The sequence below is a fragment of the Anabrus simplex genome, chromosome 1, assembly GCF_040414725.1.
Source record: "Anabrus simplex isolate iqAnaSimp1 chromosome 1, ASM4041472v1, whole genome shotgun sequence".
Classification (NCBI taxonomy): Eukaryota; Metazoa; Arthropoda; class Insecta; order Orthoptera; family Tettigoniidae; genus Anabrus; species Anabrus simplex.
The window spans coordinates 599,044,589-599,063,006 of NC_090265.1; the positions used below are offsets into that span (position 1 = coordinate 599,044,589).

The 18,418-nt window shown below is 38.2% G+C and overlaps 1 protein-coding gene across 1 annotated transcript in view; it reads right to left on the reverse strand.

The window, feature by feature from the left end:
- Window positions 1–2,747: 2,747 nt before the first annotated feature.
- The window catches only part of LOC136870812 (uncharacterized), a 91,507-nt gene continuing 75,836 nt past the window's right edge, over window positions 2,748–18,418 (reverse strand). The window contains exons 6-8 of the mRNA XM_067144939.2: window positions 12,367–12,529; window positions 8,013–8,210; window positions 2,748–5,604 (exon numbers count right to left, since the gene is read on the reverse strand). Coding sequence (XP_067001040.1) covers window positions 5,577–5,604; window positions 8,013–8,210; window positions 12,367–12,529 — 389 coding nt within the window. The 3' untranslated portion in view covers window positions 2,748–5,576. The remainder of the gene's footprint in view (window positions 5,605–8,012; window positions 8,211–12,366; window positions 12,530–18,418) is intronic.

Below are 18,418 nucleotides of genomic sequence, written 5' to 3' on the forward strand. Positions count from 1 at the left end.
GCTACGGAGCCTCTCATTTTCACACCCTTCATGGCTCTTGCCTTCCTTTGGCCGAAACCTTCATTTTTGCAAGTGTCGGATCCCTTCCATTTATTCTCTCTGATTAGTGTTATATAGAGGATAGTTGCCCAGTTATACTTCCTCTTAAAACAATAATCATCACCACTATGACTATGATGCCGTTATCTTAACGCTTACTCTTCCCCAAGAAGAGACTGTGAAGTACTGTTCATTTATGGAACATTGACTGCGACCAGTATTGCACAAGAAGCAGCAACACTTCCTGCAGAAATCTCCCACCATTTCGCAAGCAGGTTTCGTGCAACTGGTGGTTGATTTATATGCTTGATGGGGTTGAGAAATGCTCTATCATCTCCGTACTCCCTGGACTTAAGCCCCTGTAAGTTTGATTTGTTACCAAAGATGTAAGAACTGCTTTGTGGCATTTGCTTCTAAACTGTTCCCTAAGGTCTACAGGTGACAGACTACTCCATTCGCATCATCCAGGGAATAGATGCTGCTACAGGGATACTATGGCTTCCACTCTGCTGGCAACAGGTTCTACACATGGCTGGGACTACATTAAAGGATGGTTGTAACTAATAGTTGCCACTAATAAAGAAACAGCCTTCATTATGGGTAGAGTCATCTTTCCCTCTACATTCAGTACAACCTATGCAAAACTACCAAGATGTTATAGCTGTTGTCTGCAAATTTAGAAACAACTGTATTCACTGAATTTATTCGTAATTGAAAGCCACTGAAAATTGTTTCACATCACGCTTCAGGTGAAAAGCCACATTTCTGTCGTGCACTTCTTGTTCAAATATTCTATAAAGACTTGCAAGCAGCAGGCAAGGATATATATATTTCATAATTGGTCACATAGCATTATACACAACTGAATTCCAGAAAGAAGGATTGCTTACATTCTGATTCCAATGTTATTAACAATTTGTTTTATGTTGCACTGACACAGATAGGTCTTATGGTGACAATGGGATAGGCAAGGTCTATGAGTGGGAAGGAAGCGGCTGTGGCCTTAATTAAGGTACAGCCCCAGAATTTGCCTGGTGTGAAAATGGGAAACCACAGAAAACCATCTTCAGGGCTGCCAACTCACTATTTCATGGATGCAAGCTCACAGCTACGTGCCCCTAACTGCATGGCCAACTCCCCAATAAAATATATCAAATCATTTTGTGCTTACAATCTATCTTGACCCTGACATGAACCCATTTTTTTATGAGTTGATTGCAAATCAAATGATAAACGGTACTGGCCTTGGAAGGCAATGATCACAAATACCTAGAAACTTAATGCATGTTTAAAAGACTTCCCAAAATAAATTTCAAAAGAAAATTGAGAATTCAGTTTATTGACACCAAGACAGAAAACAAACCATTGCTTTTTACTGGTGCTACGAGTTATCTTTTAGTTCAGGATTCATGTTACAAATAAATAAGAACAAATAACATTTTTAAAATTATTTTTGCTTTTTGTTTGCCCACCTTTAAAAGTCATTAAATCTGTCTGCTATAGCCTAATACTTCATCATTATTCTAAATGCAAAACAAAAATGTATCCAGGTATTTTCACATGGTAGTTATTCTTTCTTCAGCATCTTTTATCTTTCTGCAAGGGTAGAGCCTTACTCAAATTTGGGCATTGACAGGCTAGTCAGTACTCACAACTAGACTAGGGGACCATTGGATTAGACACACTCAACCAAAGTTTACTAACAGAAAGATGGCCAGTTTCTTTCTGCTCCTTAGTCCAACATGATGGGTAAAACACCATATCCTTATAATCCCAAGATGTTAAATAACCATGAATTTTGTGAAATACCTGTCTCATGCTTAATGTAGATTACCAGGTAAGGCATAATATGAAACATGGAGATATTTCTTTCAAATATTGAGGGAAAGATTGAAATCATAATACAGTATATAGGTATATGTACCAAAAGTAACTGTGCAGTACTACTTACCAGATGGTTATTCTTCCTTCAGCAGATGTGGAAAATAACCTTCACAGTCCAGAATGTGTATCTATGTTATTAAACAACTTATGCAGTATGGCCGTTAAGATATGCTGAATGAAGGTTGTAATAACTGCTTTCACTGTATCAACTGTGTTTTGAATATACTCATAAAACTTTCCTTTCTGTGAACCGGACAAAAAAAATTCTCTAAAAGAGTCATATCAAACAGGAGACCAAGTAGGTATTTTTCCACATGAGATCACTCAGTTTTCCTAGATGTGGAGAGATGAGTGAATTGTGGATGCACTTATACCATCTTGCTGAAGCTAAGGTCCGCCTCCGTAGCGTAACGGTTAGTGTTATTAGCTGCCGTCCTCGGGGGCCCGGGTTCAATTCCCGGTACTGCCAGAAATTTAAGAATGGCAGGAGGGCTGGTATGTGGTTCAAATGGTACATGCAGCTCACCTCCAATGGGGGTGTGCCTGAAAAGAGCTGCACCACCTCGGGATGAGGACACGAGTTTACTTTACTTGCTGAAGCTAAGCTCCTTTAATTTCCCATTCAGTGAAGTTGCATTGGTATGATTTTGGAAAGTAAATGCAGTCACAGTGTCTGTGAAGCAAACTGACTGTACATATGACTTACAACTTATGAGACCCTTAACTTATTCACTGTAGAGGGACTAGGGTGAGTGAATTAGTGAATGACCAGAATCAGTGAATGAACATATATAAATTTAAACATTTTTAATAAGTGCCATGAAGCTTCCATTCAGTCACAAAGTAGGTGTACAGGTCATATTTCTTTTTCCAGTAGCTTAAAAATGGGTATAACTGAATGACTGGTACAGTATAAATATGCCTTATTGATATTTCCAGATCAGTACAAACTTATTTGTAGCTGTATATATGCTAATATTGTCCCTTATATATTTCCAAACTGCTTTAACACATTTTTAAAAATATATTATTAAGAAAATTATACTTGTTGTTTTTAAAATCATTTACCAGACCAAGAATAGTCACTGAATAGAATGAAGTAGTCATTCACTGTGTTCAAGCAAATCTGAGGTTTGCCATTTTGTATCTGGTGTTGTATTTTGGGTTACTAAGTCAATTAATTCAAGTTCCCATTCTTCAGCTATAAAGTGAGGTCATTAATTTCAATGATTAAACATAAATGTATAGTTTTATGGTCCTTAAGTGGTCATTTACTGGAGCATGTACCCTATAATACCCCACCATGGCTAGAGGGCAGTAGAATATATCAAGGTATCGCTTGCCTGTCATAACAGTTGACTGAAGGGCCTCTCATCTTGAGAGAGTGGATTGGCGACTGACCACGGGTCCTTAGCTGAGAGCTTTCATCTTTTTTATCCAGCCTCACTTGGTCACCTCTTCTTCTCTTCCATCCCTGATAGTATTAGATTTTCAAGGCCTTGGGTGTCTTTCATTTTCATACTCTTAGTGGCCCTTCCTTCCCTTTCACTTGCCAGAACCCTAAATCTTCGTAGGGACTTTATCCATATTTTCCTCTGATTAGTGTTAAGCCTAGTTGTACTTCCTCTTAAAAACAATAATCATCACTACCACCATCATAGAGAGACCATATAACTTGAATAAGTTCCAGAGTTTCACAGATGGGCATTCTGGCTGTTGAAACACCTTGAAAAGTGAAATTAAGTGTCATTAGCAAAGGAGGGAGTTCTGAAATTAGGTGCAATAGTTGACACAAGACTGGTGATCTTGATCATTGCAGACAAGCTATCCAGATGCAACGTCAATCTCTTCTTCATCATCCAATTAGCTGTATTCTTTGACATTTCAACCTGCTGGGAAACTGTCTCACAGACTCTCTTGGACTATGAGGTATTCTGTCCTGAATACTGCAAGACATTTCTCTGACGTGGCTTGTCTACCAGGGCTCCATTTTGCAAAAGGTGTTGTGAAACTGATGTTTGTTATGGGAATGCTAACCTCATTTCAAGTATAGCATGGCTAACTCACTCATCAAAACTGTAATTATTGTCTTTTCTGTATTTGCTAATACACTTTTATGACAAAACCACTGTTCTCACCTGCCATATACATAGTACACAGTTTTCTAAACTGAGGTTGGCATCAGGAAGGGCATGAGGCCGTAAAAACATGCCATATAATTCGTATCCCCAACCCTGTATCAGGAAACGGGACTGAGGGGTAGACATACATACAGTTACTTTTGGGGTACACTGGATCTTCTTGTGTAACATACATCAACTCAATTTAAGGGTAAAAATTAAACAGGTAAGTGTTTTCATAGTGAGCAAAAGTAGAATGTAGTCCATAGGGTCATATTTTTTTCATGGTTTATTACAATTAACTTCTCATTTAAAGTACGTTTAAAGAGTGTTTTTTTTAATTATAATACAAAATGCCTTTTCTTTGAAGTGAAGTATTGTATAAAAATTCTATTTTTCTATGATCTATCCTAGTCTGCATGAGTAGTATTTGCTGAAAAGAGTTTCTGAATTAAATTGGCAGTTCATTTAAAATGTAGCTGTAGTCTATGTCACCATTAATAATATGGGAAGATTAGTTTCTAAGGAAAGAAATTTGCTGGTGTACTGAACAAGAAATAAGATTTTTGTATAATAAATAAAATTTTATGTCTTGACATTCTGCCAATTAAGTCTACATCTTTCTACTCTTCCTTAATAACGTCTTTGCCCAGTTTGGAATTAAATCTAAAATGAGTTTGACTCCAATAATTTTTACCTTTCTTCTTAACTTAGAGTATTTTTTGAAAATTTTTAGGAAGTTTACCAAAAAACATCAGCGATACTCAGCTGGTATTATTTGTTACCATAAGATATAAACTTTCTATATTATTTGTGCAAATATAAGATTGTTGCACGGAAAGAAGAGTTTTGAGATTGTTATAATTTCAGTTTTAACTATCTGAGAAATAGATGTTCCTTCTCAAATGTTTCTACTTTCTTACATTTTCACTAAAGCTTCTCTACTTAAACATGCATTATTAATCTCAAGTTTGAGAGCTTTTCCTGCTACAGTCTATGGCTATCATGCTTTAAGTTTACTTTTTAAATTTTAAATTCATCTCTGTATTATATTATCTTTCAAAAAGCTCTGCCAACTGTTACATTTACTGCAAAACATTAGCATTCTGTTAGATACTTGAACAGAGTTATTTGATGAAGTAAGCTCATACAACTAAAGAAAAGCAGCAGTTAAGTTTGCGTTTGTATAATTTATTCAGTGTGCGCTCATCAAAAGGATATTCCCATGATTATTGTGCGATATCTTATTTATTTTGCATGTGATCAGTAGAAATGCATAGAGCATAGGAAGAAATCTAGATGGTTTTTGCCATTGCACAAATTGTTGAACTTGCTGTATGCGTACCAAGTATTATGTGCGACTTGAAGGAATACCATTCCAATCATGCTAAACTAGCATTAGTGTGGTTTTAGTACAACAAGAAAGGAATTAAGGAGTCATTGGTGAAGCAGTGATGTGAAAGAAGATGTAAATAAGCTGAATGATGCTATCACCTCCTGTCTGCAGCCGGCTTTCACTCAAATGTTAACTTGTCACAGCCTTGTTGTTCTGTTGTAGCAGCTGAGGAAAAAATAATAGTACATTTCATAGGTATGCTTCTTTCAACGAAATGAATTAATATTTACATCTAATATTATTCTCTAAAAAATTGGGATGTTTAATTTAACCTTTTCACTCCATTGAAGACAGAGCAGACTCGTGGCCTCAGGGACAGGTTCCCGTGGCGGCAGGCTATGCCCGCTATACGGGATATTTTGTACTCTCTGCTATCTCACTCCCATTTGTTTACATTGTTAAGACACAGCAGGTTGACTATTTGTCATAAATAGTTCAGTCAAATATATTTGCACATGTATTAGTAATTTTCATTCATGAAAAGCTTCCCATCCTTGATGAATACTGAATTTTCACAACTGCATTGTAATCAAAATTGACTTTCAACCTATAAAGGATGTGTTACGGACATGTACTTTCGATTCTTCTTTTAAATTCATGGTTTTGGACAAAGCATTGGCAGAGTTAAGTCTTTCCTGTCTTCATTTTCCTCAAAGTCATTACCTGATATGAGGATAAGAGCTTCCTCCGCAGTAGACAGTTTCCCGTTCATTATGAAATACGGTACCACAATGTGTTGAAGCTACGTATATAAGCACTAATACATTCACAGTTAACAGCAGTCACGTGGCAAATGACGAGCGTGAAGGTCACCCAAACCCTTTCTTTCCAACTGATTGCCCCTGACATCTCATGACTCTACTAGCAACTACAGATTCGCAAGACAACCACTAGATATCATGAAGGTTAAACTTCTCCAGCAGTCTATTGTAGTAAAGTACAGTAATGCTGAACAACACACAACTTCTACAGCAGTCCACTGGCCATGTGGATTGCTCCTGCACAACTGCTACAGCATTCCACTGGAGTGAAAAGGTTAAGGGTATCATATTTCATATTTTCTAAATATTGCTGTCAACAGATTACTGATATTTCAGATATTCTGATATGTTGTGTTATAGCATGCTTATAATATGTCTAACACTAGGCAATTATTTATTGGCACAATCATTCATATCTATAAATTTTATGAGAAGTGGAAACAATCATTCATATTATCTGCATTTCAAGGTAGCATTGATGTACATCATTTTGGATAATGGGGAATTTGATGTATGTTAACTGGTAAACTTTGTTTCATGACATAAGCCACTGTAGAGTGACAGGTAATGTTAGACAAAGGTTTCCAAATGTTGTCAAGTTTACTATTTCACTGTTTCTCTCTTTCTCTCCAGTGGTTCCTTTTCATACAATATTTTACAAGGCAGAAAATTGACAATGTTGATATTTGAGAGGTCAGTTTCTGGTTTCTTTGTTGGTCCATTTGCTATTTTCTATTCTGCACCCATCAGATTTATGGCTTCTTGTCAGACAGGGTTCTTATGTCATGAAACAAAGGTTAATGTATATTGATGTTAATGAAGGTTATCAAATTTTAAAAAAAAGGGATATCTGATAAGGTTGTAACCTCTCTTTCCAATCCGGTTTTTCTAATTGCCCTCAATTAAGTTGATGAAGAATCAAGATCAACAAGAAACAAATGAACACCATCTGTTCTCTCTGGCTCTTGGCTGAACACCCACAGTATCCCCTGCTTGTTGTAAGAAGCAACTAAAAGAGGCCCCAGGGGCTCTTAACTTGGTAGCATGGGTTGGTGACCATGGGGCCCTTCTCTGAGTTCTGGCATTGCTTCCACTTACTTGTGTCAGACTCCTCACTTTCATCTACTCTACCCAACCTCCCTTGGTCAGTTCTGGTTCTTTTCCGACCCCAACGGTATTAGAGCTTTCGAGACCTAGGGAGTCTTTTATTTTCACACCCTTTATGGTACTTGCCTTCCTTTGGCTGATACCTGCATTTTTGAAGTGTCAGACTCCTTCCTTTTTTTTCCTCTGATTAGTGTTTATAGAGGATAGTTACCTAGATGTACTTCCTCTTAAAACAGTAATTATCACCACCACTCTTGGCTGAATGATAGCATACAGTAGTGGCCTTTGGTTCTAGAGAACCCTGGGTTTGATCCGCAGCTGATTTAGAGATTTCAATCTTAAATGATCAATAGAAAAACTTACTCTATAATGGTCACCAACCTTGAGGAGATGGCACCAAAAGATGTCTATATTGTTACATGGGTGGAAATGTTGCATTCCATTTCCAATAACTGAAATGAAAACAATTTCAGTCACGGTGAACTCAAGATTCTTAAGTCAAGTACCACTTACCTTATATTTAATGTCCTTATAACATCACCTTTATCTTTTGTTTTGAAGATCAAGTGCAGAGCCTAAGCCTCCAACTAGATGAATCTTGATGTCTTACCCCATAAAATAGCAATAATTATCATCATCCCACTAGGTCAGAGAGGGTACTTTACCAGTTCTTCTACTCTCATTATGAATATTCATAGCATTTACCTTTCAAGCAGCCTTCTCTTAAGCTCTGGTGGATAAGTGACATAGATGTAATGCTCATTCTGCCCCATGTCATTTGCATCTGGTACAGTGTAGTACTCTTCTGAATAACATGGTCTTGGAGTAGAGTTAGCATGATGTACTGGGGAAGAAGTTGCTGTGGCTGTTGCACTTGTACTTGCTACACTCAGATCATCAGAACTGGAGAGACAGACATCACATTGTTATGTTTGAAGAACTCGGTTCTTATATCTCATTTTCACCAAGAAATCTAGGATCATATAATAATTATTTTTATTTCAGAGAGATGTCATGTTAATATTCAGTGTTACACTGCATAATACAGTTAAATACAAGAAAATATTATATAATTTTGTGGGTGAAATATTCTACTAAAAAAGAAAATTGTATAAACAGGTTCCAGAAGAAATATATAATGATTTTGCAATATGTGTGTATGTGTGTGGAAACATTGACCTCAAGTGCATGTATTGTTAGGCTCAAAGCCTTTCAGTAAGAATGAATAGATGGGCCATGGCATATCGACTGTTTGTTGATTATTTATTTTAAAAAATAATTAATTTGCTATTCTTGCCTGGGCTTCAGTTTAGAGAGTCACGAATTCAATTACCATTTGGGCTCGGGATTTTAGTTGTGGTTGATTAATTCATCTGGCTCAGTGACTGGGTATTTGCATTCATCTCAATATGCACCACTTTATATATACACAATACATTATATTACCAACCACTACAGAGACACACAATAGTGATTACATTCCCCTCATATGGTTGGTATCAGGAAGTGCATCTAGGCATAAAACTGGGCCAAATCCTCATGTAGTGCTAAACCCAAATAATTGGAAAAAGACCAGGAATAATAATATTATGAATTTGCTGTTCCTGCCCTATGAATTTCCCATACCAGTACACTCCAGTATTAATTGGAAAGACAGAATGAAGCTGTGGGTTTCAGATTTTCAAAAAATGGCTTCTGCATTGAAAAGGAAACTCTACGAAGAGACTCTGCTGTCAGAAGTCCTGAAAACATTGAACATGTTTGTTAGGCAGTAAATAAAAGCCTACGACTTCACTAAATAGATGATAAAAATGTTGATTCCCATAGGGAACCTGAAATATTTGTTCTGAATGAGTAAATTTATAATAGCAATATAGTTGGTCCGTTATTGGACATTATAAATTTTCCATCTAACTAATTCCTGGTTGCCAGCATTTCGCCTCAGTGTGCCAAGTTGGGCTCTTCAGTTGGTAAATGGCATACTAACCAAGACGCATGGCTAGTGCATACCGTGGAGGCCACTGCGTAGGCTACCTGGAGCCACCGGAAGTGCCAATGGACTATGAGAGACTTTGTCTCATTTTCAAAAATTGATGCCTGCCTGGTCATCAGATGATAAAGATGTTGACTCCTATATGAAACCTGAAATATTTGTTCTGGAACAAATCTTTATCATCTGATGGCCGGGCAGGCATCAATTTTTGAAAATGAGACAAAGTTTCTCATAGTGCATTGGCACTGCTGGTGGCTCCAGGTAGCTTACGCAGTGGCCTGTACGGTATGCACTAGCCATGCGTCTTGGTGGGTGTGCCATTTACCAACTGAGGAGCCCAACTTGGCACACTGGGGCAAAACGCTGGCAACCAGGAATGAGTTAGCTAGAAAATTTATAATGGCCAATAATGGACCAACTACACTATGTGATCAAAAGTATCCAGACACCTGGCTGAACATCACGTACAAGTTCGTGGCCCCCTCCATCTCGGTAATGCTGGAATTCAATATGGTGTTGGCCCACCCTTAGCCTTGATGACAGCTTCCACTCTCACAGGCATATGTTTAATCAGGTGCTGGAAGGTTGCTTGGGGAATGGCAACTCATTCTTCATGGAGTGCTGCACACTGAGGAGAGGTAGCGATGTCGGTCGGTGAGGCCTGGCACGAAGTCGGCATTCCAAAACATCCCAAAGGTGTTCTATAGGATTTAGGTCGAGAATCTGTGCAGGCCAGTCAATTACAGGGATGTTATTGTCGTGTAACCACTCCGCCACAGGCCATGCATTATGAACAGGTGCTCGATCGTGTTGAAAGATGCAATCGCCATCCCCGAAGTGCTCTCAACGGTGGGAAGCAAGAAGGTGCTTGAAACATCAATAAAGTCCTGTGCTGTGATAGTGCCATGCAAAACAACAAGGGGTGCAAAGCCCCCCTCCATGAAAAGCACGACCACACCATAACACCACCGCCTCCGAATTTTACTGATGGCAGTACATATGCTGGCAGATGACGTTCACCTACACCCTGCCATCGGATCGCCACATTGTGTACCGTAATTTGTTACTCCACACAACGTTTTTCCACTGTTCAATCGTCCAATGTTTATGCTCCTTATACCAAGCGAGGCTTCGTTTGGCATTGACCTGCATGATGTGTGGCAGCCGCTTGACCATGAAATCCAGGTTTTCTCACCTCTCGCCTCCTGATGCAGTTTGGAATTCCTGTGTGATGGTCTGGATAGATGCCTGCCTATTACACATGATGACCCTCTTCAACTGTCGGCGGTCTCTGTTAGTCAACAGACGAGGTCAGCCTGTACGCTTTCATTCTGTATGTATCCCTTCACGTTTCCACTTCACTATCACATCAGAAACAGTGGATCTAGGGATGTTTAGGAGTGTGGAAATCTCACGTACAGAATTCAGACACAAGTGACACCCAATCACTTGACCACGTTCGAAGTCTGTGAGTTCCACGGAGCACCTCATTCTGCTCTAACAATGTCTAATGACTATTGAGGTCGCTGATATGGAGTACCTGACAGTAGGTGGCAGCACAATGCACCTAAGATGAAAAATTTATGATTTTTGGGGTGTCCGTATACTTTTGATCACATAGTGTATATTGGTATCACTAAATAGGCCTAGCCATGCTGTTGCATTAAGAAGGTCTGATTGTACATCATATATTACATATTTTAATTTTTGGCCTACCAAAAGGAAATAATAATAATAATGTTATTAACTTTACATCCCTCTAACTACTTTTACAATTTTCGGAGATGTCAAAGTGCCAACATTTTGTCCTGCAGGAGTTCTTTAACATGCCACTAAATCTACTGACATGAGGCCGGTGCATTTGAGCACCTTCAAATACCACTGAATTGGGCCAGGATCGAACCTGCCAAGTTGGGCTCAGAAGGCCAGCGCTCTACCGTCTGAGCTACTCAGCCCACTCTCATCGGTGAAGAGAACAGGATATATTACATTGCAAAATGAGTTGTGAGACTCTTTTGAATGCTTTAGACAACTGAACTGAGGTTTTCGTGATAGATGAAGTAAATTTCCACTTTACTGGAAATGTCAGCCATTAATACTGGGCGCTCCATTACCCTCAGGAGATTTACCAAAAACTCTACATTCTAATAAAGTACTTGTTAGGTGTTTTCTTTCCTGTCTTGGAGTGAAGAATACACAGGCAATTCAATAACAGTAGTAACTTCATACTACAGTATGGAGATATTTTGTTAATTTTTTAAACTGGGACTGAATCCCAGACTGTCGGGTTCCAGCAACATAGGGCAATATCTCACACATCAAGAAATGCTATGGCTGTATTTGGAGAAATATTTCTAAGTCACCTAATTTTCTGATGATAAGAAATTAAATGTCCTGTAAGATCCCCTGATTTAATGAATGCAAGTAATATATTCTTCTGGCAATACCTTAAGTCAAGAATATATGTTTTAAATTTTGGACAGCAGGAGACTCAAAGAGGAACTTAAAATATGAAGTAGAAAGAATTTCACCCACCACACTACATCATGTGATGGGGGACTTTGAGAAATGATCATGTGAATGTCTTCAATATAATGGACAGTGTCTCAGAAACATCATTTACAAAATCTAGTAAGTGTGTTGAAAATTCTTTGAGATACACAGTAAGTAAATAATTCATTTGTATTTATAAGCTATGAAATACCATATGTATGGTATTTTATTTTAAATCGAAACTAGTCTGGTATTTCTGCTGGTCCCTGAAACTTTCTAAAGGTATAAATATTTCCATTGATTAGTAGTTGAGAAAATCTAATGACCATGTAAGAAATATATTGTAACAAAGAAACTTCAATTGACCTTGCATTCAAGATGGTACATTTCCCTTTCAGCACTAACTTTTTGATTCAATGACAAATTTAACATTTTCCAATACGATCCAAGTTTAAAAAAGAAAATTATTCAGAGAAAGGTATTCACATTTATTTTTAATAGTTCAGATGATATTTCCTGCTGTTTATTTTCAGTTTGTTTCAAGTACACAATAAATACATTATTTGGACTTACTCAAAAAGCACCCAGATGATGTAATAACAGAGGCATATTCCCAGCGATAGCACCATAACCAAAACAAAGACGAGTCCCCATGGAAAATGCCTTGTCTCTCCAGGTGTGTCTTCCCAGTAACGATCACATGTCAGGTACCAGCAGACTGCTCGGTTGAGCTCCTCTAGGAAGGGCAGACAACTGGAGGAATTAGTTAAGTGAAGGAAAATATCAGATATCAATAAACATATACCATTATTAAGAATGTAATGGATCACCTTCAAGAAAGAAATTCTGAATTCAAGTCAAAACATTTCTTAACATTATATTTCACATTATGTTTGTATCAGACAGGCTATAGGATGGGAACTTGTCCTGTAGTTGATTATTTTAATTTATCAACAAGAAGAAAGGAGCTGAAAGATCACCCATCAGCAGTTGGAGCAAAAATATCATCACAATTTATAAATTTTCAAATTCTATTTATTAAAAGTTCAACTAAATATTTTTAGTGGGTTTCCATGTATGACAAAATTAACTTCATCTAAATGTTTTACAAACTGAACACTAGAAGGCATAGTGGTCCATTATATATACATACATGTATGTATGTATGTATGTATGTATGTATGTATGTACTATGTATGAATTTAAATAGGGTGGGTGGATAAAAAAAAGTTTTCATTCTGTACGCAGACAGGATATGGCGAGCTTCCTAGACTGTAACACAGTCTCTCAGTCCGAGGAGATTTGTCACGGTGATGTGATATACAGAGAAGGTGATGTGGGTGCGGCCGTGGGCTGGAATTTCCCATAGTGAAGGAGAATGGAAAACCTTGGAAAACCATTCTCAGGACAGCTGACAGTGGGGAACTGCCCATCTGCCTCCCAAATGTAGAGCTGCAAGACTAGCCAAACCTAGCTGCTGTTAAGCTGAAGCCTATGCTATTTGGTCAAATTTAAATATCTGTTTGGTGAGCTCATGCCTTAAAGGCAGCTAACTGAACTAGTACAATATTGAAATAAAATGTAATAATGAGCAGCAATTAAAGTCTCGGGAGTCCAGCTCCGTGGCTAAATGGTTAGCGTGCTGGTCTTTGGTCACAGGGGTCCCGGGTTCGATTCCCGGGAGGGTCGGGAATTTTAACCATCATTGGTTAATTTCGCTGGCACGGGGGCTGGGTGTATATGTTGTCTTCATCATCATTTCATCCTCATCTCGACGCACAGGTCGCCTACGGGCATCAAATCAAAAGACCTGCACCAGGCGAGCCAAACATTTTCTCGGACACTCCCGGCACTAAAAGCCCCTACGCCATTTCCATTTCAACTCTCGGGAGAGTTAACAACGTGTTATATAGCAAAAATTTCTCAGGAAATATTTGAAGAAATGCAAGAATCTGAACACATTGTTATTGTATATATTTAACATTGTTAATGAAACTGGGTCTGAATTTACGTGGTGGTGGAAACTTAACTTATGGCAGCTTGTGGTGTTATTTTTTGGAACTGTTTGCTATTTCTACTGTGTCCAATTTATTGGCCATGTTAACAATACCGATATCCAAGCTAAGGGGCATTTTTTGAACCAAGAAAAGTGTAAAAAATGGTCAGTTTACAATTGGGTAAATACAGTAATTGAAATTTCAGAGATATATATATATAGGGATATACTGTACTGTCGTAGAATGACAAGCAGCAGTCAAACAGCTGAGTGCACTAGAGTAAATGCAGGCAGGAGGAGAAAGAATATGTCAACAGACTTTCTTACGTAAACTTTGATGAAATTACCATTTGCATGTTACCAAAGCTTGTTCATCACCAATTGACAGAGTCCCCGCTTACGTCTGGACGTTTGCCCTATTATACACTGGTCAAAACTACAACAATTTGTGAATTTGACAAATTTTGAAGTTAAATATTTCATAACCTATAATCAACAGTGCACATCAGTTTTGTCACTTTTATAGACGAATAGTATAATATTGAAGCCTAACCTCAGCTGTTTGGAGTGTATTAAGATTCCACTTCCATACAGTATAATATGTGAAAAGTTACGCCAATTGTAACAAAATGTTTGAATGTGTATACAACGAATAATTTGAAAACATTAAGCAATTTCAACAGTTTGTAAATGTATTGATATTGTATTTTAAATATTAGAATAAGGTTTTAAAGGTTGAAACTAATTTATTATTTTCAATAACACCACGTAATATACAAACGTTTTAATATTTAAGAAGTTTTTCAAAGCTCATTAAGGATAAATTTGTCAAAGGCAAACCATAAGTGTAAGTTCTAAAATAATGTTATCATTTAACCCTGTAAGAATATTTATGGCTGAAGATGTTCAAAATATGAACGAAACATGTCCTATGTTTTAATATTTACACAATAAAATAAGGATGAGATCCTAATTTTATAATTGCTTTAAATGTATTGAATAGGTGGATACAAAAGTTTTATTGTTTCTCCTTTAAATAGACTTTCAATACGGAAAAATGAGGATAGTCTCTTCCACATCATGTTGCCTCACGAAGTTCTCTCTACCACACAGTTACAGCTCCATGTGCCGTGTGCCGGCACACTGTACCGAAACACTCCACCTCAAGCTCCTAATGTATTGGAACAACTGACTGTTCCAGTCTGCCCAACCCTATTCTGTATTTAAATTTGTCCTTTTGACCATTATCATTCAAGGAATGAAACTTACAGTGTAGACTTTCCATTATTATTTACTTTTATTAAGCACAAACAATGAGTGATACAGACAGTGCTTCTCCTTCTCATAAGATAAGTCATCATCATTATTTTACAGTTCCATTTTCTCGGGTGCTGTTGGTGAGCCTTTTCCATTCTGTCTTATTGAGATATGTTCTGTTGTTAATGACGTCCCCCAGTGTCCTTCCCCGATCTGCAATGTCCGTCTTTACAATGTCATCCAGTGGGTTCTTGGCCTTCCCACCATCTGTTTCCCTGCCACATGTCGCTCCAAGTTAACATATGCTGTCCTTGTTGGCTCCATTCTCATTACATGCCCAAACCACCTCCAAGTTAACATATGCTGTCCTTGTTGGCTCCATTCTCATTACATGCCCAAACCACCTAGGTCTGGATATGCTGATCCGATCTAACAATGATGTAACAATCCCAGCTTCCTTCCTAACCACATCATTCCTCAACTTGTCCAGTCTTTTTTGTTTTTTAATTGTGGACCTCAGAAACTTCATCTCGGATGCCTGCAACCTTGATTAGTCTTTCTTAGTGAGGGTACAAGTTTCAATACCATAGGTTAAAATTGGTATGAAGTACTGACTGAACATCACCAGCTTTGTTATTGTTGGTACTTTGGGATCCCAGAGGAGCGTTCATACTTGCTGGTAAAAGTGAGAGCTCTTCTGCACTCAATTTGCCACGTCCTTTGTGGCTAGTGTATCTAGAGATATTACACTGCCGAGGTATGTAAAGCTTTCCACACTTTCTAGTGGATGGTTTCCTAGAATGATGTTCGCTGGTCATCCCTCTCTGTTTATTGCCATCACTACTATTTTGAGTTCGCTTATCTTGAGATTGAACTCATGGAACTTGACCTTCCATTCATTGTACTTGTTCCTCAGTTTCTCCCCAGATCATAACATCATCAGCAAAGGCCATTGCATTTAGTTCAATAGTGTTTTCTTGATGTTCTTCATTATGTCATCCATGATGGTGATAACAATAATGGGGATAGTGCTCTGCCTTGCTGGACTCCACTTTCGGTCTTGAACCAGGATGAATGTCCGTCACCCAATTGTACACAGCTGGTACAGTTCTCATACAACATCTGAACTTTCCTTACCAGTCCCTCCAGCACATTCCTTTTTCCCATATCTTCTCTCTTGCAATGCTGTCATATGTTTTTTCAATGTCAAGGAAAACCATAAACAGATCTTTGCCTTTTTCCCAATATTTTTCCATTAACATATGGACACTGAAAATTAGGTCTCTTGTGGACCTGTTTGGCCTGAAGCCATACTGTTCCTCTTCAAACTGTGGCTCTAAGATGACTCACAATCTGCTCTCTAAGATTTTTCATGAATCTTAAGCCCAAGAGAAAGGAGTGTTATTCCTCAGTAATTGGAGCATTTTTGGCAATTTTCTTTCTTAAACAGGGGGATAATGACGCCCTTGGTCCAATCAGTAGGTATCTTGCCATCTTTCCTAACTGCATTGAGCACTCTGTGTAGCCACTGTAAACCCTGGACTCTTGCTGCTTTAATCATGTCTGTGCTGACTTCATTGATTCCTGGGGATTTCCCTTGCTGCATCTTCTTAAGGGCTGCTTCTGTTTCTGGCCTTGTAATGGGAAGTACTTCTGTGCAGGTTTCAACAGCTGATTCTTTAGTTCTCAGATCTGCTTCTGTCCTGTTTAGTAGGTAAACAAAATGATTCCTCAGACCCTCTCTGATGTCCTCTTCTTTCCTGGCCAGGTTTCCATTAGGATCCTCAATTGCTTTGATGGTTTCAACTGAATTCCTTTTGTTTTTGATCACTCTGAACAATAGTTTCATATTGCCTCTGCTGTCTTCCTTCAGTTTTTGAGCAAATTTTCCCCAGCACTTTATCTTCTTCTCTTCTACTACTCTTTTAACTCTCAATTTCTTGTCCTAGTAAACTTACTGAGGTCTCTGATCCTCCCCTCGTCCCTTACCTGTTCTAACTTGGATTTCAATCTATCTCGTTCTTTTTGTGCCATGTTCCTTTTCTTTATTGAGGATCTCACTCTCTCATTCTACCAGGGTGTCTCTTTTTTCCCTTACTCTCGCACTTGTCTTCCCGCAAACTTTCTTTTTTTTGCTAGTTGCTTTACGTCGCACCGACACAGATAGGTCTTATGGCGACGATGGGACAGGGAAGGGCTAGGAGTGGGTAGGAAGCGGCCGTGGCCTTAATTAAGGTACAGCCCCAGCATTTGCCTGGTGTGAAAATGGGAAACCACGGAAAACCATTTTCAGGGCTGCCGACAGTGGGGTTCGAACCTACTATCTCCCGAATACTGGATACTGGCCGCATTTAAGCGACTGCAGCTATCGAGCTCGGTCCCGCAAACCTCTATTGCTTCTTTTATCAAGGTGTTTATAAATCTTGTCGACTCTACTTCACCACTCTCAACTTCTTCCGTAAGTAGTTGTCCTCTTATACGGTCCTGATAGTCGGTCCTTTTTCCAATCTGTTGTAGTTCCCACACTTTAATCTTAGGTAATTTCCTGGTTGTTATCTTTGGTACATTAATGTCTTTCATATCTGCTACTAATAATCAGTGGTCGCTACTGAGGCTCTCACTTGGAATCCCCTTGACATCAGTCACAAGTCTACTTCTTTCTTTATATGTATAGTACGCGAACCTTTTCTTGAGCCCTAGTTCCCATTCAGCACTATGGAGTTCAGGGCTCAAGAAAAGGTTCGCGTACTATAATGACATAGCCAATAACCATCTTGCTCTTTCCATCCCAGCTGTAACGGGTAATCTTGTGACTGACTCTTTTGTTGAATCAACTGTTTTTTACTACCAAACAGTTCCTTATGCAGAAGTCTAGGAGATGTTTGCCTTCTGAATTCCTTCTCCCATAGCCATGTGGTCCCATCACCTTCTCATAGCCATTCAGATAAGTCATCCTAGAAAATGCTGTGTACAGAAAAGCAAATGGAAAATAAATAAACCAAGAAAAAAAGAGAAATACAGGTGAAGATATTTAAGTTCAAAAACTATGTTATAAGTACAAAGGAAGTAGGGCCTCCTTGTCGGTATGGTTGTTTCAAGAAAGTGGGTTGAGATGAAATTGATGAAATATTTTGAGAATTTTGGAAATAGGGGATTAAAGTTTATAGAAGGAGTATTTAAAATAAAATAATTATTCATATTAGTTCATTTGTTTGTATATTATACATTTCCATTTTGCAAGAAAACAGTTTCATTCTTAACACGCTAATTTACATTTCGAAAAGACCATATATAAAATTAGTGTTCACAAACCTAGAATATATAAAATAGTATTATATAATTGTAATTTACATTAGTAATGCCTGCTGGTTC